This window comes from Lutra lutra, chromosome 15, assembly GCF_902655055.1.
Source record: "Lutra lutra chromosome 15, mLutLut1.2, whole genome shotgun sequence".
Taxonomy (NCBI): Eukaryota; Metazoa; Chordata; class Mammalia; order Carnivora; family Mustelidae; genus Lutra; species Lutra lutra.
The window spans coordinates 35,927,581-35,944,487 of record NC_062292.1 but is presented as its reverse complement, the minus strand read 5'-3'; the positions used below and the strand labels follow the sequence as shown (position 1 = coordinate 35,944,487).

Below are 16,907 nucleotides of genomic sequence, written 5' to 3'. Positions count from 1 at the left end.
GTCTATCCCTACCTACTCTGAATGACGTTTTGATCAGGAAGGCGTGCTGTACTTTGTCAAATGCTTTTTAGCATCTATGGAGAGGATCATATGGTTCTTGTTCTTTCTTTTATTAATGTGTTGTATCACATTGATTGATTTGTGGATGTTGAACCAACCTTGCAAGCCTGGAATAAATCCCACTTGGTCATGGTGAATAAGTCCTTTTAATGTACTGTTGAATCCTATTGGCTAGTATTTGGGCGAGAATTTTTGCATCTGGTTCATCAAGGATATTGGTCTGTAGTTCTCTTTTTTTGATGGATCCTTGTCTGGTTTTGGGCATCAAGGTGATGCTGGCCTCATAGAATGAGTTTGGAAGTTTTCCTTCTATTTCTATTTTTGGAACAGTTTTCAGGAGAATAGGAATGAGAGTTTCTTTAAATGTTTGGTCGAATTCCCCCGGGAAGCCATCTGGCCCTGGGCTTTTGTTTGTTTGGAGATTTTTGATGACTGTTTCAATCTCCTTACTGGTGTATGGGTCTGTTGAGGCTTTCTATTTCTTCTGCTGTTCAGTTGTGGTAGTTCTATATGTCTCTAGAAATGCATCCATTTCTTCCAGATTGTCAAATTTGTTGGCGTAGAGTGCTCATAGTAGTTCTTATAATTGTCTGTATTTCTTTGGTGTTCGTTGACCTGATCTCTCCTCTTTCATTCATGATTTTATTTATTTGGGTCCTTTCTCTTTTCTTTTTGATAAGTCATGGCCAGGGGTTTATCAATCTTATTAATTCTTTCAAAGAACCAGCTCCTAGTTTCGTTGATTTATTCTATTGTTTTTTTGGTTTCTAATTCATTGATTTCTGCTCTGATCTTTATGATTTCTCTTCGCCTGCTGGGTTTAGGTTTTCTTTCTTTGTTCTTTCTCCAGCTCCTTTAGGTGTAGGGTTAGGTGTGTACCTGAGACCTTCTGTTTCTTGAGAAAGGCTTGTAATGCTATATATTTTCCTCTCAGGACTGCCTTTGTTGTGTCCCACAGATTCTGAACGGTTGTGTTTTCATTATCATTTGTTTCCATAAATTTTTTTCAATTCTTCTTTAATATCCTGGTTGACCCATTCATTCTTTAGAAGGATGCTGTTTAGTCTCCATGTATTTGGGTTCTTTCCAAATTTCCTCTTGTTATTGAGTTCTAGCTTCAGAGCATTGTGGTCTGAAAATATGCAGGGGAGTGATCCCAATCTTTTGATACCGGTTGAGACTTGATTTAGGACCAAGAATGTGATCTATTCTGGAGAATGTTCCATGTGCACTAGAGAAGAATGTATATTCTGTTGCTTGCTATTGGGATGAAATGTTCTGAATAGATCTGTGATGTCCATCTGCGTCCAGTGTGTCATTTAAGGCCTTGATTTCCTTTGTTGATCTTTTGCTTGGATGATCTGTCCCATTTCAGTGAGGGGAGTGTTAAAATCCCCTACTATTATTGTATTATTGCCCGATGTGTTTCTTTGATTTTGTTATTAATTGGTTTATATAGTTGGCTGCTCCCACGTTAGGGGGCATAGATATTAAATTGTTAGATCTTCTTGTTGGATAGTTCCTTTGAGTATGATATAGTGTCCTTCCTCATCTCTTAATATAATCTTTGGCTTAAAATCTAATTGTCTGATATAAGGATTGCCACTCCTGCTTTCTTCTGATGTCCATTAGCATGGTAAATTCTTTCCACCCCCTCACTTAAACCTGGAGGTGTCTTCGGGTTTAAGATGAGTTTCTTGTAGGCAACATTATAGATGGGTTTTGTTTTTTTGATCCATTCTGATACCCTGTGTCTTTTGATTGGGGCACTTTAGCCCATTAACATTCAGGGTAAGTATTGAGAGATATGAATTTAGGCCATTGTATTGCCTGTAAGGTGACTGTTATTGTATATGTCTCTGTTTCTTTCTGATCTACTACTTCTAGGGTCTCTCTTTGCTTAGAGGACCCCTTTCATTATTTCCTGTAGAGCTGGTTTGGTATTTGCAAATTCTTTCAGTTTTTGTTTGTCCTGGAAGCTTTTAATCTCTCCTTCTATTTTCAATGATAGCCTAGCTGGATATAGTATTCTGGCTGCATGTTTTTCTCATTTAGTACTCTGAATATATCATGCCAGCTCTTTATGGCCTGCCAGGTCTCTGTGGATAAGTCTGCTGCCCAATCTAATATTTTTACCATTGTACGTTACAGACTTCTTTTCCCGGGCTGCTTTCAGGATCTTTTCTTTGTCACTAAGACTTGTAAATTTTACTATTAGGTGACGCGGTGTGGTCCTATTCTTATTGATTTTGAGGGGGGTTCTCTGAACCTCCTGGATTTTGATGCTTGTTCCCTTTGCCATATTGGGGAAATTCTCTCCAATAATTCTCTCCAACATACCTTCTGCTCCCCTCTCTGTTTCCTCTTCTTCTGGAATCCCAATTATTCTAATGTTGTTTCGTCTTATGGTGTCACTTATCTCTCGAATTCTCCCCTTGTGGTCCAGTAGCTGTTTGTCCCTCTTTTGCTCAGCTTCTTTATTCTCTGTCATTTGGTCTTCTATATCGCTAATTCTTTCTTCTGCCTCATTTATCCTAGCAGTGAGAGCCTCCATTTTTGATTGCACCTCATTAATAGCTTTTTTGATTTCAACTTGGTTTGATTTTAGTTCTTTTATTTCTCCAGAAAGGGCTTTTATATCTCCCGAGAGGGTTGCTTTAATATCTTCCATGCCTTTTTCAAGCCCGGCTAGAACCTTGAGAATCGTCATTCTGAACTCTATATCTGACATATTACCAATGTCTGTATTGATTAGGTCCCTAGCCTTTGGTACTGCTTCTTGTTCTTTTTTTTGTTGTGAATTTTTCCGCCTTGTCATTTTGTCCAGATAAGAGTTTATGAAGGAGCAAGTAAAATACTAAAAGGGTGGCAACAACCCCAGGAAAATATGCTTTAGCCAAATCAGAAGAGATCCCAATCGTGAGGGGGGAGAAAGGGGATAAAGAGGGGTTCAGAAAGAAAAAAAAAAGAAAGAAACTATTTTAAAAAAAAAGCCAGTAAAGAAAAAATTTAAAAGGAAAAAAAATATATATATATATTAGATAAACTATTTAAAAACGTTAAAAAGAAAACGGTAAAAGTTAAAAAAATTTAGCAGAAGAAGAGAAAAAGAAAAAAAATTGAAAAAGAAAGAAAATTAAATTAACTGCAAGGCTAAAGAATCATGGGGAGAAAGCCATGAGTTCCATGCTTTGCTTTCTTCTCCTCTGGAATTCCGCCGCTCTCCTTGGTATTGAAACTGCACTCCTTGGTAGGTGAACTTGGTCCTGGCTGGGTTTCTCGTTGATCTTCTGGGGGAGGGGCCTGTTGTAGTGATTCTCAAGCGTCTTTGCCCCAGGCGGAGTTGCACCGCCCTTACCCGGGGCCGGGCTGAGTAATCCGCTCGGGTTTGCTGGGTTTGCTTTTGGGAGCTTTTGTTCCCTGAGCGCTTTCCGTAGAGTACTGGAAGTCGGGAATGAAGATGGCGGCCTCCCGGTCTCCGGCCCGGAGGAGCCGAGAGCCCGGGGCCCCACTCCTCAGTGCGCCCTCTGAGAATAGCGCCCAATTACTCCCGTCACCCTGGCCTCCGGCCGTGCTCCGAGCTGACCAAGCCTGCGACCGGTTCAAGGTAACCCCGAGTTTAGAGCTCACTCCTCGGCTCTGTCTCTGTAGCCGGCTTCCCTGTTCTAATACCGGTAAGCTCTGCGAAACTCAGACACCGCCGATCCTTCTGTGACACTGTGGGACCTGAGGCCGCGCTGACCCTGCCTGGGCTCACCCCAGTTAAGCCTCTGGAGCGATTGTCCCTCAGCGGAACAGACTTTTAAAAGTCCCGATTTTGTGCTCCGTTGCTCCGCCGCTCACCGGGAGCCGGCCCCTCCCCCCGCAGTCTATCTTCCCGTCGCTTTGGATTCACTTCTCCGCCAGTCCTACCTTTCAGATAGTGGTTGATTTTTCTGTTTCTAGAATTGCTGTTCTTCTTCTCTTCAATCTCCCGTTGGATTTGTAGGTGTTTGCAATCTTCAGATAAGCTATCTAGCTGATCTCCTGCTACCTGAAGTAGTCTCAGCCTGCTACTTCTCCGCCATCTTGACTCCTCCCCCACCTCAGCTCTTTCTATAGTTTGGCCATGTGGACATTATTGCTGTAATAGCATTTATCTAAAAAACCATTTAGGAAGGACTCGTTCTAGGGCCGCCTGGGTGACTCAGTGGTTTAAAGCCTCTGCCTTCGGCTCAGGTCATGATCCTGGGTTCCTGGGATTGAGCCTTGCATCGGGCTCTCTGCTCCATGGGGAGCCTGCTTCCTCCTGTCTTTCTCTGCCTGCCTCTCTGCCTACTTGTGATCTCTGTCTGTCAAATAAATAAATAAAATCTTAAAAAAAAAAAAGAAAGAAAAAGGAAAGACCAGTTCCCATAGATCACAGGGCAATAGTATAATACCCTAAATCAGGTGACATTATAAGTGGGTCTCATTTCAGAGAGGTTCTGTTCCACTGGTTGATTTATCACACTGTTTTCATGACTATAGCATATATTTAGAATTGATACCTGCTGGTGTATCATCTAACCATGTACTTCTTCCAAGATTCATTTGGTAATTCTTGCCCCTTTGCATTTCCTGACAAAATTTAGAATCAGCTTGTCAGTTTCCACAAAAAAGAAACCTACTCAAATTTCTATTGGCTTTCTAGGGATTCCATAGTTCAATCTGTGGACCACTAACATATTTACATTTTTGAGTTGTAAATTCATGAGCATATTTTGCCATTTCTGAAATTTCTTTAATTTCTCTCCATAATATTTGCCAATTTACATTTTAGAAAATGATGTAAACATAGAAATGTAACATTGGGAAATGTAACATTTCTTAATTGTTTCTTAAATATGCAACCATTTGACCTTGGATCCAACAATCTTGCTAAATTTACTTATAAATGCAATAGTTTATCTGTATATTCTTTTGGATATGCTGCATAAATAACCGTGTTGCTGATAAATAATTATCCTATGTTTAATCCCTTTCTTTCTTGTATCTTTTATTTATTTCTCTTGCTTGACTGTGTTGGCTAGAACTCCAGTACAATGCTGAATGGAAGAGATGATACTGAGTTTTGAATAGTCACCATAAAGCCTGGTGTTTACTGAAGATTTGGGGGAGACATTCTTTATCTGATTAAGGAAATTCCCTTTATACCTAAAGATTTCTCATGAATGTGGATTCTAATTTATCACTGTGGCTCTATTGAGATGATCATATCCTGATTCTCCTACACTGTGTTAATTTTTGTACTGTTACAGGTATCTCAAAAGACACTATTGTTGTCTTTATGAAAACAGTATTTATGCATATTTATCCACATATTAACTATTTCCGTTATCCGTCCTCCATAGGACAGTTCTGTCAGTTCCTTATAACACTGTTTTCCTTTGATCAAAAAAATGATCTTTTAGCATTTTTATATTGTAGGTCTCCTGGTGATAGATTCTTTAAACATTTTTCTAAGTATGGGTTTTTAAAAGTTGTCATCTCTGTTTTCTGGCTGTTTTTAAAATTCATTGCTCGTGATTTTTTACAATATTGCTATGATGTTTCTAAGTAAAGATTTTTTTTTTTTTGTACTTCTTTTCTTCAGTTTGTACGGTTTCTTGTATCTGTGGTTCAGTGATGTCTTTCATCGGTTTTGGAAAATTCTGTCATTACTTCCAATGTCCGTGATCTGATATCTCCTCTCATTGTGGGATTCACTTACACATGTGGTAGGCCTTATCCCTTTTATCCTGTAAGTCCGTTACTCTTTCTGCTATATTTCTGATTCTCTTGTCTCTCTGTGTTATTCTGGAGACTTCCTTCTGTCCTAGATTCCAATTCATTGATTTTTGTTAAACTGTGTCTGACCTGCTTTTAATTCTATCAGCTTCTTAATTTCAGCTACTGTATTTTATAATGATAAAAACGTGTATTGGGTTCCTTTCAAAATTTGCCCCGTTGTTTTTAATGGTTTCTAGTCCTTACCAAAAGTTAGGTTTCATACACATTGTCCTCAAAGAGACAAACATAACTATTTCCAATGTGTGAGTAAGAACTCCAGTATCTGGGGTCCTAACGGTTCCATTTCTATTGTCAGTGAGTCTGCTGCCTCTTCTTCATGGGATTTTCTCTCTTTCAGTACCTGGTGATCCTTGATTGTATGTCAGGAATTACATTTGAAAACCTTTCTGTAGAAATGAATTCAAGGTCTTAGATGATGAACCTTCTTCTGAAAGGATCCTTGCTGTTATTTCTTCAGATACTTTCTTATACATATGCAAATATCTTGATTTCAACTTCCTGCACTGGTGTATCTGTGTTGTTTCTCTCCCCTTCCATTTTTCTTTCAGCAAGGGTCTTTTTATTGTTTTCTTTTTAATTATTTTTTTATTAAGATTGCATTTATTTATTTGACAGAGAGGGATGACAAGTAGACAGAGAGGCAGGCAGAGAGAGAGAGGGAGAAACAGGCTCCCTGCTGAGCAGAGAGCCCAATGCAGGGCTGGATCCCAGGACCCTGGGATCATGATCTGAGACGAAGGCAGATGCTTTAACCCACTGAGCCACCCAGGCGCCTAGGGTCTTTTTATGTTTTTTGAACACTCTCCTGAGCTAATAACAAAATGGAAATGAAGAAGGCAAACGGAAAAGAGTACAGGAAACCTGTGTACACTATGGTGTGATAATATATCAAAGAGCTATCTAAAATGAAAGGAACGTGGATTGTTTTAAAAACTATATGCTCATAGGAAATAGTATAAGCAGGAAAGGCAGAAGGCATGCTATTATGCCCACCAAAATCACAATCTTGTAGACATGTATCTCCATGTTAACAAGGATTAAAAACCAATAACAAATGCAAAACTAGTTCTACTCATTGCATTTCTGACGAGCTATTTGATCCACTATTGTTTAAGTTGCCATCTCTTTTCCCAGCGATTCCTTGTGGGCCACCCCCAGCCATTGCCAACGGAAATGTCATTAACCCCTACAAAGAAGATTTTCCCTATGGAACCGTGGTGACCTATCGCTGCCATCCCGGACAGAGAGGGAAAAAGCAGTTTGAGCTTGTGGGCAACCCATCGATATACTGCACCAGCAAAGACAATCGCGTTGGCATATGGAGCGGCCCTCCGCCTCAGTGCATCATACCTAATAAGTGCACACCTCCAGACATTGACAATGCAGTGAGGGTGTCTGAGAACAAGACCTTATTTTCCTTACATGAAACCGTGAGGTTTATCTGCGAGCCCGGCTTTGTCATGAAAGGACCCTCCAGCGTGCAGTGCCAAGCCCAAAACACGTGGGGGCCAGAGTTGCCGCGCTGCTCCCGAGGTGAGTCTGACTGAGCTTTGAAGGGACCGACAAAGGGCATGGGTTGCAGGGAGATCAGGAGGTCAGTGCTCGTTCTGGGAGAAGGGTGCATGTTGGGAACAATGTGCGGAAATGAAGCATGAAATTATGAGTGTGTGTGTGTGTGTGCGCGCACTTATGTATATGTGCCTTCGCTTTGAAAGCAGGAGCTTCATCAACCAAGGAAGGAGACTTTGGGACTCTCATATTGAGCATCCTCAGAGCAAAATACAAGCTCCAATATCTCCCCGATATCCTGAAGGCTGAGGTGCACTTTCTACTCAGCTGTGCAATAAGCACTTTAAATGCCTGATCTCATCTACCCTTCCCAGCTCTCCTTTATGACAGGGCTAGTAATGCCATGTAGACTGGCCAGCACTGGAGAAAGCACCCTCAGGGTCCTGGTCATGCATTTGACCTTGTGCCAGGAAGAACTCAGCTCCAGTGATTGGCCTCTTACTAGGCGTGAGGGCTTTGGGCACATCCCTTCATTGTCTGATTTTACATAACGGTAAAAGGAGGGGGCAGGAGCATCACTTGATTTCCTCTGTTACATCTGAGCTCCCCTTTAATGATAAGCCTGGGACTCCTCGGAAGGTTTAGAATATAGTAAAAGATGTTTCTCCATCACTGACTGGTCCTTCACACCTGTTCTTTCCACAGTATGTCAGCTGCCTCCAGAAATTCTGCACGGAAAGCACAGTGCAGAAAACCAGGCCAATTTCTCCCCGGGGCAGGAAGTGTCCTACAGCTGCGAGCCCGGCTATGATCTCCGAGGGACAGCGTCTCTGCGCTGTACGCCCCAGGGAGACTGGAGCCCAGCGGCCCCAAGATGTACAGGTGCCTACACTGTCATCTCCTTGCAGATCAGTCTTTTCCGTCCCCTCACATGACCATCTTACTTCTGTTTTTTCTTGTTCTTGTTCTTGCTGTTGTTATCCTAGTGAAATCATGTGCAGACTTCCGGGGACAACTCCCTAATGGCCGTGTGCTCTTACCACTGAATTTCCAGCTTGGGGCGAAAGTGTCCTTCGTTTGTGATGAGGGGTGAGTATGACCTGACAGAGAGACGGGGGACACAGGACTCGATGCTGCTATGCTGACACCAGCACCAATGGGGCTCTACCCAAAGAGCAAGCTGCCTAATGGCAAAGAAGTACCAGGAAGGACTGATACCTGAAACAGTGATTGGGAAGTATGGTGGGAACCAGATGGAACCAAGCACCACATGTGCTTGAAAAGGAAAAACAGCAAATACACCGAACAGCAGAAGTGTAACAAGAAATCTTGGATATTCAGGTGAAACATTACATGTATGAATGAAAAGTAACTTGTAGGTATGAAAGGAAAAATATTGATGTCAAAGAAAGTTTATTACAAGTAATATGCAGAGATTGTTCCAAGAAAAATTTAAACCAGTCAATAGTGGAATTTGGAATAGGAACAAAGCATCAAGAGGAATAGTTTCCCATCTAGTTTTATCTCAGCTAATTAGTGTTAGTCTGTATCGCAGGAGTATGAAGACCTACGCTCATGTTTGCAATAATGTCGTGAACTCTCTACAGGAATCTTAATGACTTTGGTGTTATGTTCCAACAGCACTGCTGGGTAAAAAGCATGGATGACAGAGCAGCTGTCCTCCATATATTCCGAGGATCCCTTGGCAGGCAGCAAATATCTGTTCCAACAAAGCCCTGGAGGCAATCCAGGAAGCCACTGCTCTGCAAAGAATCCTCTCTTCTCACCTTTGCCTTCCTTTCCCAGATAATTTGCATTAACTCATCAATAATGGGGATATGCCAAAGGTGGTGTTCTGGAACATTCCGAAAGTGTTGGCCCAAAACAGCAGCCTCTGCTGTCTTTCCTCACCTTCTCTGATTTACCAACTTGAATCGGGAGTTGTCTTCCTCCTGAGCCACCAGAGAGGAGAGTGCTATGTTGTGCCCTAGAGAACAGAGTTGCTGACAGAGACAGACAGGGAGCTGTCAGAGGGCAGGATGACCCCCTGACGGTCAACAACCGCTGTCACTGCTCCATCCTCCCTGGAAACCACAATCTTGCAAATGTTTTGATTTCAGAGCCTCTGGCAACTAAGAAAGCCAATGAGCTGGGCTTTTTCTCCTGGCATTCATCTTAGGCACTAAACTGCATTTCAGCGGAAGGGGAGAGAGAAACGGTGCCCATGCTCACCCCGCCACTGGTGCTTTTGTTCCTCAGGTTCCACCTAAAGGGCAGTTCTGCTAGTTACTGCATCTTGGTTGAAATGGAAACCCTTTGGAATGACAGTGCTCCTGTGTGTGAACGTGAGTACAAGGAATGCCTGTTCAGGTCGGCACCTCCCTCCTGGTTTTCTTTGCTGGTTTGTGCCTTTAGTGTGTCTTGCCTATAAAATTACCTAATATTTGCCCCTTTGTTGATCTTCACTTTGGATCAACATTTTCTTTGCTGCAAGGGCTCTTTCTGGGGGAAATATATCTAAGCATCACATGTTTGGGGGATCATACTGTAAGTGTGTATAAGCATAATGTGTGCTACAGATGGAGAGAAATCTTCACAGAAGGAGGGAGATTTAGAGCCTGAAGCATGTTTCCTGTCAAAACGATAGTTTTTATATTTTGCCACGATCATCATTCATGCCTAGCCTTATTCTTTTGACAAACTTTTTTGAGCCTCTGGTAGGTGCCACCCAGCCTTCTGGACACTGGGAATACACCTATAAACAAAACAGACTAGCACCCTGCTTTCATGTTGTTTATATTCTTGTGTACAGGGAAAGACCAAAAAGTAAAAAACAGGGGTGCCTGGGTAGCAAGGTCAGTTGAGAGTCAGAGTCTTGGTTTTGGTTCTGGTCTTATTGGTTGGGATTAAGCCCCATATCGGGCTGACAGCTGAGATCAGTTTGCTTCAGTCACTTTCCTTCTTCCTCTGCCTTTCCTGTTATTGCCTTTTCTCTCCCCTCCTCCACCTTGAAATAACTAAATCTTTAAAAATAATGAAAGCAAACACATAGACTACTTCAAGTAATACCAAGTGTTATTATGAAAAAAATAGGGTAATGCAATAAATTAGACATTGGGAATATACCTGTAAACAAGACAGACTTGGGCCTTGCTTTCCTGTTGTTTATCCTTGTTTTTAAGGGGACAGAAATATAATGTGTTAAATACAGAAACACTACTAATATATTCAGTCTGCCCATGTATTTCTTCATGAAATCAAACAGGATATTGCTTCATCTTCTGATCATAGCTGTTGAAAAATACCTGTTTATAATAGAGGGTTTTCAAAGGAATATTTTGCTCTAAAATGTTTGGAAATTTTGTATTGATTTATGTAACGAAACTCAATAATTACATCCTTCGTATCTGGAAGTCAACTGTTTGAAAATCTCAACTTTCCCGGAATGTGGTTAAGAAGCATGAGGGAAAGAAAGGAAAAATACTTTCACGAACCCAGATACACTTACTAGAGTGTAAACATTCCACCTTTTGATTATTCATAATTCTTTAAAGCTGCGGTATCCTCTTCCCAAATACAGATCAAATCAGAAAGGGGAAAGAGTATCTCCAGACAGTTACATTCAAAAGAAGAAATGTGCATTTCTTCAATGAGAAAATTAAAACCTGTAAAAACCAATAAATATCTCAAAAGCCATTACATTGCTGCATATTCTGGATCCGTCCATAGGAACACTGAGATGTTCACTCATTGTGATGGCATTATTATATCCATCTGTTTTGGTTTTGAGTATATCAGGAAGAGATTAGATAGTTATAGACAGTGATAGACAAATAGTAAATGTATAATATATTTTGAAAGATTTCTCTGGTGTGCAGATCCTTCACATCAAAAAAGATTTTTCTCTACTTTGAACTTGAAATAGTATTTTATACAGAGTAGGTCCTCAAAAAGTCCAGTTGAATTAATAGATAATTTTCTTATTAAATGGATGATTTTCTTCTCAATGGGGTTAAGAAGATTTTTGTCTATTTTAAAAGAAAGGGCTCTCAGTCATTCAGAAGTCTTCACTCTACCAGGAGTTCAGGATGACTAAGGCCCTTCTGGGCTTTGATTTCAGTGTCATTTCATTTAGAAGCATCTCAACAGAGACCTTATATACTTACTTTATGGTTCATACTCCCCTTGAAAGTTAATTATTTAATGGGCAACACAGTCACAGCATCCCGTAATTGAGGAATCAACTCAGCTTAAAATATCAACATTTTCGTGTAACTTATAGCACTTGGGTTTTTTCCAGGTATCTTTTGTCCAAATCCTCCTTCTATCCTTAATGGGCAGCACACCGGACCTTCTCAGGGAGACTTTCCTTATGGGAAGGAAATAAATTACACGTGTGACAACAACCCAGCAAGAGGGATGACCTTCAGCCTCATCGGGGAGAGCACCCTCCGCTGCACAAGTGACGATGAAGGGAACGGGATTTGGAGCGGCCCTGCCCCTCGCTGCGAACTTGCTGGTCCTGCCGGTCAGTGCATATTTCCCTATGTCCCATCTAGATCAGAATATCTGGGTGAACCTCCCTATTTCTATGGGGACAGTCATTTTGGCTTGGGAACGTGACTTTCTTATAAAAGTAAGGCACACAGAATTACCTACTGGGAGAATGGAAGCTGGGTTCTAGATGTGCCTTGCTGTGTCCCAACTGGTGGTACTCTGATGGCCCTCCCCGCTGGGTTAAGGAGTGTGGGACAGTGACAAGAGAAGGAGGGAGACAGTGGGAAGAATCAGTGAGGCCCAGACTTTACAGAGACTATTTTCAAGCACTAAAAACAAATGCCAAAGAAAACACTCTGTTGTACCATCTCTATTACAAGTTGTATTTTGGGGCACCTGCGTGGCTTAGTGGGTTGAGTGGCCGATTCATGATCTGAGCTCAGGTCTTGATCTCAGGGTTGTGATTTCAGCCCCACATCAAGCTCCCTAATGGACATGGAGCTCATGTTGTATTTCTATTGAATAGACGGGTGTGCTGAGCAAAAAGCACATGTTGATGGCTGTATTTTACTTTAGAGTTGATGGGATGGAAATGACTAAAGAAATTCCAAGGCAGGCATTTGTATTGCTTTTGTTCCTTCTAAGGAATGTTTTGTTGACCCTTCATCTCACTTTTAGCAACAGGCACCCAAGACGCCCTAGAGAAGTGAAATTCAAGGTTGCAGTCTTGGCAACTCCTTCTTTTTGCATATTTTTACATATTATCTGGCCTTAAATGACAATACCTGACAATCCGGGGCTCATTCATGGTTGTGCTTATCCACACCAGCTCTGTGTGCCAATAAGGACAGACAGCACCAAAGTGGTCCTTTGTAGAAGCTGGTGGTACTCCCATCTGACGCAGTTTGCTGGTAGAGAATACAGATGATCCTGTTTAAAGGCTGAAGGTCTTCATTTAAAGAATCACTTTCCCACTGATCGGTATATAAGGAGTGCCTTGGGACCTGCCAGCTTTGGGTCTTCCTGATTAGCAAAGCATTTATAATGTTTATTTTCCATTCATCTGTTGATGGACATCTAGGCTCTTTCCATAGTTTGGCTAATGTGGACATTGCTGCTATAAACATTCAAATGAACGTGCCCCTTCGGATCACTGCATTTGTATCTCTAAGGTAAATACCCACTATTGCAATTGCTGAGTCATAGGGTAGCTCTATTTTCAACTTTTTCAGGAACCTCCATACCATTTTCCAGAGTGGTTACCCAGCTCGCATTCCCACCAACAATGCAGGAGGGTTCCCCTTTCTCCACATCCTCACCAACACCTGTCATTTCCAGACAGGTTAATTTTAGCCATTCTGACTGGTGTGAGGTGGTATGTCAATGTGGTTCTGATTTGTATTTCCCTGATGCCGAGTGATGTTGAGCACTTTGTCTTGTGTCTGTTGGCCATCTGGATGTCTTCTTTGCACAAATGTCAGTTCCTGTCTTCTGCCCATTTCTTGATTGGAGTATTTGTTCTTTGGGTGTTGACTTTGATAAGTTCTTACAGATTTTGGATACTAGCCCTTTGTCTGATATGTCCTTTGCAAATATCTTCTCCCATTCTGTCAGTTGTCTTTTGGTTTTGTTGCCTGTTTCCTTTGCTGTGCAAAAGTTTTTGATCTTGATGACGTCCCAATAGTTCATGTTTGCCCTTGCTTCCCTTGCCTTTGGTGATGTCTCTAGGAAGAAGCTGCCATGGCTGACGTCAAAGAGGTTGCTGCCTGTGTTATCCTCAAGGATTTTGATGGATTCCTCTCTCACATTGAGGTCTTTCATCCATTTTGAGTCTATTTTTGTGTGTGGTGTAAAGAAACGGTCCAGTTTCATTGTTCTGCATGTGGCGGTCCAATTTTCCCAACACCATTTGTTGAAGAGATTGTCTTTTTGCCATTGGACAGTCTTTTCTGCTTTGTCAAAGATTAGTTGACCATAGAGTTGAGGGTCCATTTCTGGGCTCTCTATTCTGTTCCATTGACCTATGTGTCACCATCAGATACCATACTATCTTGATGATGACAGCTTTGTAAAAGAGCTTGAAGTCTGGAATTGCGATGCCACCAACTTTGGTTTCCTTTACAACTGTCCTCTGGCTATTCAGAGTCTCTCTGGCTCCATATAAATTTTAGGATTATTTGTTCCATTTCTTTGAGAAAAGTTGATGGTATCTTGATAGGGATTGCATTAAGTGTAGACTGCTCTAGGTAGTATAGACATTTTCACAATATTTGTTCTTCCAATCCATGAGCATGGAATGTTTTCCCATTCTCTTTGGGTCTTCATCAATTTCTTTCATGAGTACTTTATAGTTTCCTGAGTACAGATTCTTCACCTCTCTGGTTAGCTTTATTCCTAGGTATCTGATGGTTTGGGGTGCAATGGTAAATGGGATTGACTCCTTAATTTCTCTTTCTTCTGTCTTGTTGTTGGTGTATAGAAATGCAATGGATTTCTGTACACCGATTTTATATTCTGACTCTTCACTGAATTTCTATATGAGTTGTGACAGTTTTGGACTGGAGTCTTTTGGGTTTCCCACGTAAAATATCATATCATCTGCAAAGAGTGAGAGTTTGACTTCTTTGCTGATTCAGATGACTTTTATTTCTCTTTGTTGCCTGATTGCTGAGGCTAGGACTTCTAGTACTATACTGAATAGCAGTGGTGAGAGTGGACAGCCCTGCTGTGTTGCTGACCTTAGTGGAAAAGCTCTCAGTTTTTCCCTATTGAGAATGATATTCACTGTGAGTTTTTCATAGATGGCTTTTATGATATTGAAGTTTGTACCCTCTATCCCTACACTGTGAAGAGTTTTCATCAAGGACGTATGCTGTACTTTGTCAAATGCTTTTTCAGCATCTATTGAGTGTATCTTATGGTTCTTGTTCTTTCTTATATTAATGTATTGTATCACATTGACTCATTTGCAGATGTGGAACCAAACTTGCATCCCAGGGATCAATCCCATCTGGTCATGGTGAATAATCTTTTTAATGTACTCTTGGATCCTATTAGTTAGGATCTTGTTGAGAATCTTAGCATCCATATTCATCAGGGATATTGGTCTGAAATTCTCCTTTTTGATGAGGTCTTCACCTGGTTTGGGGACCAAGGTAATGCTGGCTTCATAGAGTCTGGAAGTTTTCCTTCTGTTTCTGTTTTTTGAAACAGCTTCAAGAAAATAGGTACTCTTTCTTCTTTGAATGTTTTGCTGTAAAATTCCCCCATGAATCCATCAGGTCCTGGACTCTTATTTTTTGGGAGGTTTTTGATCACTGCTTCAATCTCATTGCTAGTTAGTGGTCTATTCAGGTTGTCAGTTTCTTCCTGTTTCAGTCTTGGAAGTTTATAGGCTTCCGAAATGCACCCGTTTCTTCTAGGTTACTTAACTTATTGGCCATACCTGTTGATAATGATTTCTGATGATTGTTTCTACTTCCTTATTATTAGTTGTGATCTCTCCCCTTTCGTTCATAATTTTATTAATTTGGGTCCTTTCTCTTTTCTTTTGGATTTGTCTGGCTAGTGGTTTATCTATCTTATTAATTCTTTCCAAGAATCAGCTTCTAGTTTTGTTGATGTGTTCTACTACATGTCTGATATCTAATTCATTGATCTCTGCTCTAATCTTAATTATTTCCCTTCTACTGCATGGGCTAGACTTAATTTTTGTTGATTCTCCAGTTCTTTAAGGCTCTCCAATGAAGACATGCAAATGGCTAACAGACACATGAAAAAATGTTCATCATCATTAGCCATCAGGGAAATTCAAATCAAAACTACCTTGAGATACTACCTTACACCAGTTAGAATGGCAAAAAATAACAAGGCAAGAAACAACAAATGTTGGAGAGGATATAGAGAAAGGGGAACCTTCTAACACTCTTGGTAGGAGTGCAAGTTGGAGCAGCCCCTTTGGAAAACAGTTGGGAGGGTCCTCAAAAAATTAAAAATAGACCTACCCTATGACCCAGCAATTGCATTACTGGGTTTTTTACCCCAAAGATACAGGTGTAGTGAAAAGAAGGGCCTTAGGTACTGTAATGTTCATAGCAGCAACATCCACAACAGCCAAACTGTGGAAAGCGCCAAGGTGTCCTTCAACAGATGAATGGATAAAGAAGATATGGTCCATATGGAGGGGGAGATGAACCATGAGAGACTGTGGACTCCGAGAAACAAACTGAGGGTTTTAGAGGTGATGGGGTGAGGGGATGGGTTGGCCTGGTGATGGGTATTAAGGAGGGCCCAAATTGCATGGAGCACTGGGTGTTATATGCAAACCGTGAATCTTGGAACACTACATCAAAAACTAATAAAGTGCTATACGGTGACTAAATAATATAATAAAAAGATTTTTTAAAGCTAAATGCAAATGGGGTGCCTGGGTGGCTCAGTGGGTTGAGCCGCTGCCTTCGGCTCAGGTCATGATCCCAGGGTCCTGGGATCGAGTCCTGCATCGGGCTCTCTGCTCAGCAGGGAGCCTGCTTCCCTTCCTCTCTCTCTGCCTGCCTCTCTGCCTACTTGTGATCTCTGTCTGTCAAATAAATAAATGAAATCTTTAAAAAAAAAAAAAAAGCTAAATGCAAATGTATGCTGTGACTGAGCATTTTACTCCTGGTACTGACTCAAAAGAAATTAAAGCATCTGACCACACAGACACTTCGGCATGGATTTTTATTTCTACTAGCTTTATTTCTACTAGCCAACAACTAGAAATAATCTAAGTGGCATTCAACAGCCAATTAGGCAAATCAAATTTAAGTATATCTGTACAACCGATTATCACCCAGCAAAAAAAGAAATACTTTTTATATATGATATATGCAACAAACTTAGTGAATCTCAAAAATAATCATTCTGTATAAAAGCTAGACCAACGAAACGGGGGGGAAAGTACGAACCAATTGAGTTGGTTTATATGAAATTACAAAAGATCAAATCAATCTGAAGTAAGAAGAAGCAGGCAAGAGATGGCCTAGAGAAGG

The 16,907-nt window shown here is 41.0% G+C and overlaps 1 protein-coding gene across 1 annotated transcript in view; it reads left to right on the top strand.

Moving 5' to 3' along the window:
- The window catches only part of CR1 (complement C3b/C4b receptor 1 (Knops blood group)), a 193,589-nt gene that overhangs the window by 110,680 nt on the left and 66,002 nt on the right, over nucleotides 1-16,907 (top strand). Inside the window, 5 exon segments of the mRNA XM_047705076.1 lie at nucleotides 7,006-7,404; nucleotides 8,086-8,262; nucleotides 8,367-8,469; nucleotides 9,640-9,725; nucleotides 11,681-11,908. Of these exon segments, the coding sequence (XP_047561032.1) occupies nucleotides 7,006-7,404; nucleotides 8,086-8,262; nucleotides 8,367-8,469; nucleotides 9,640-9,725; nucleotides 11,681-11,908 (993 nt within the window).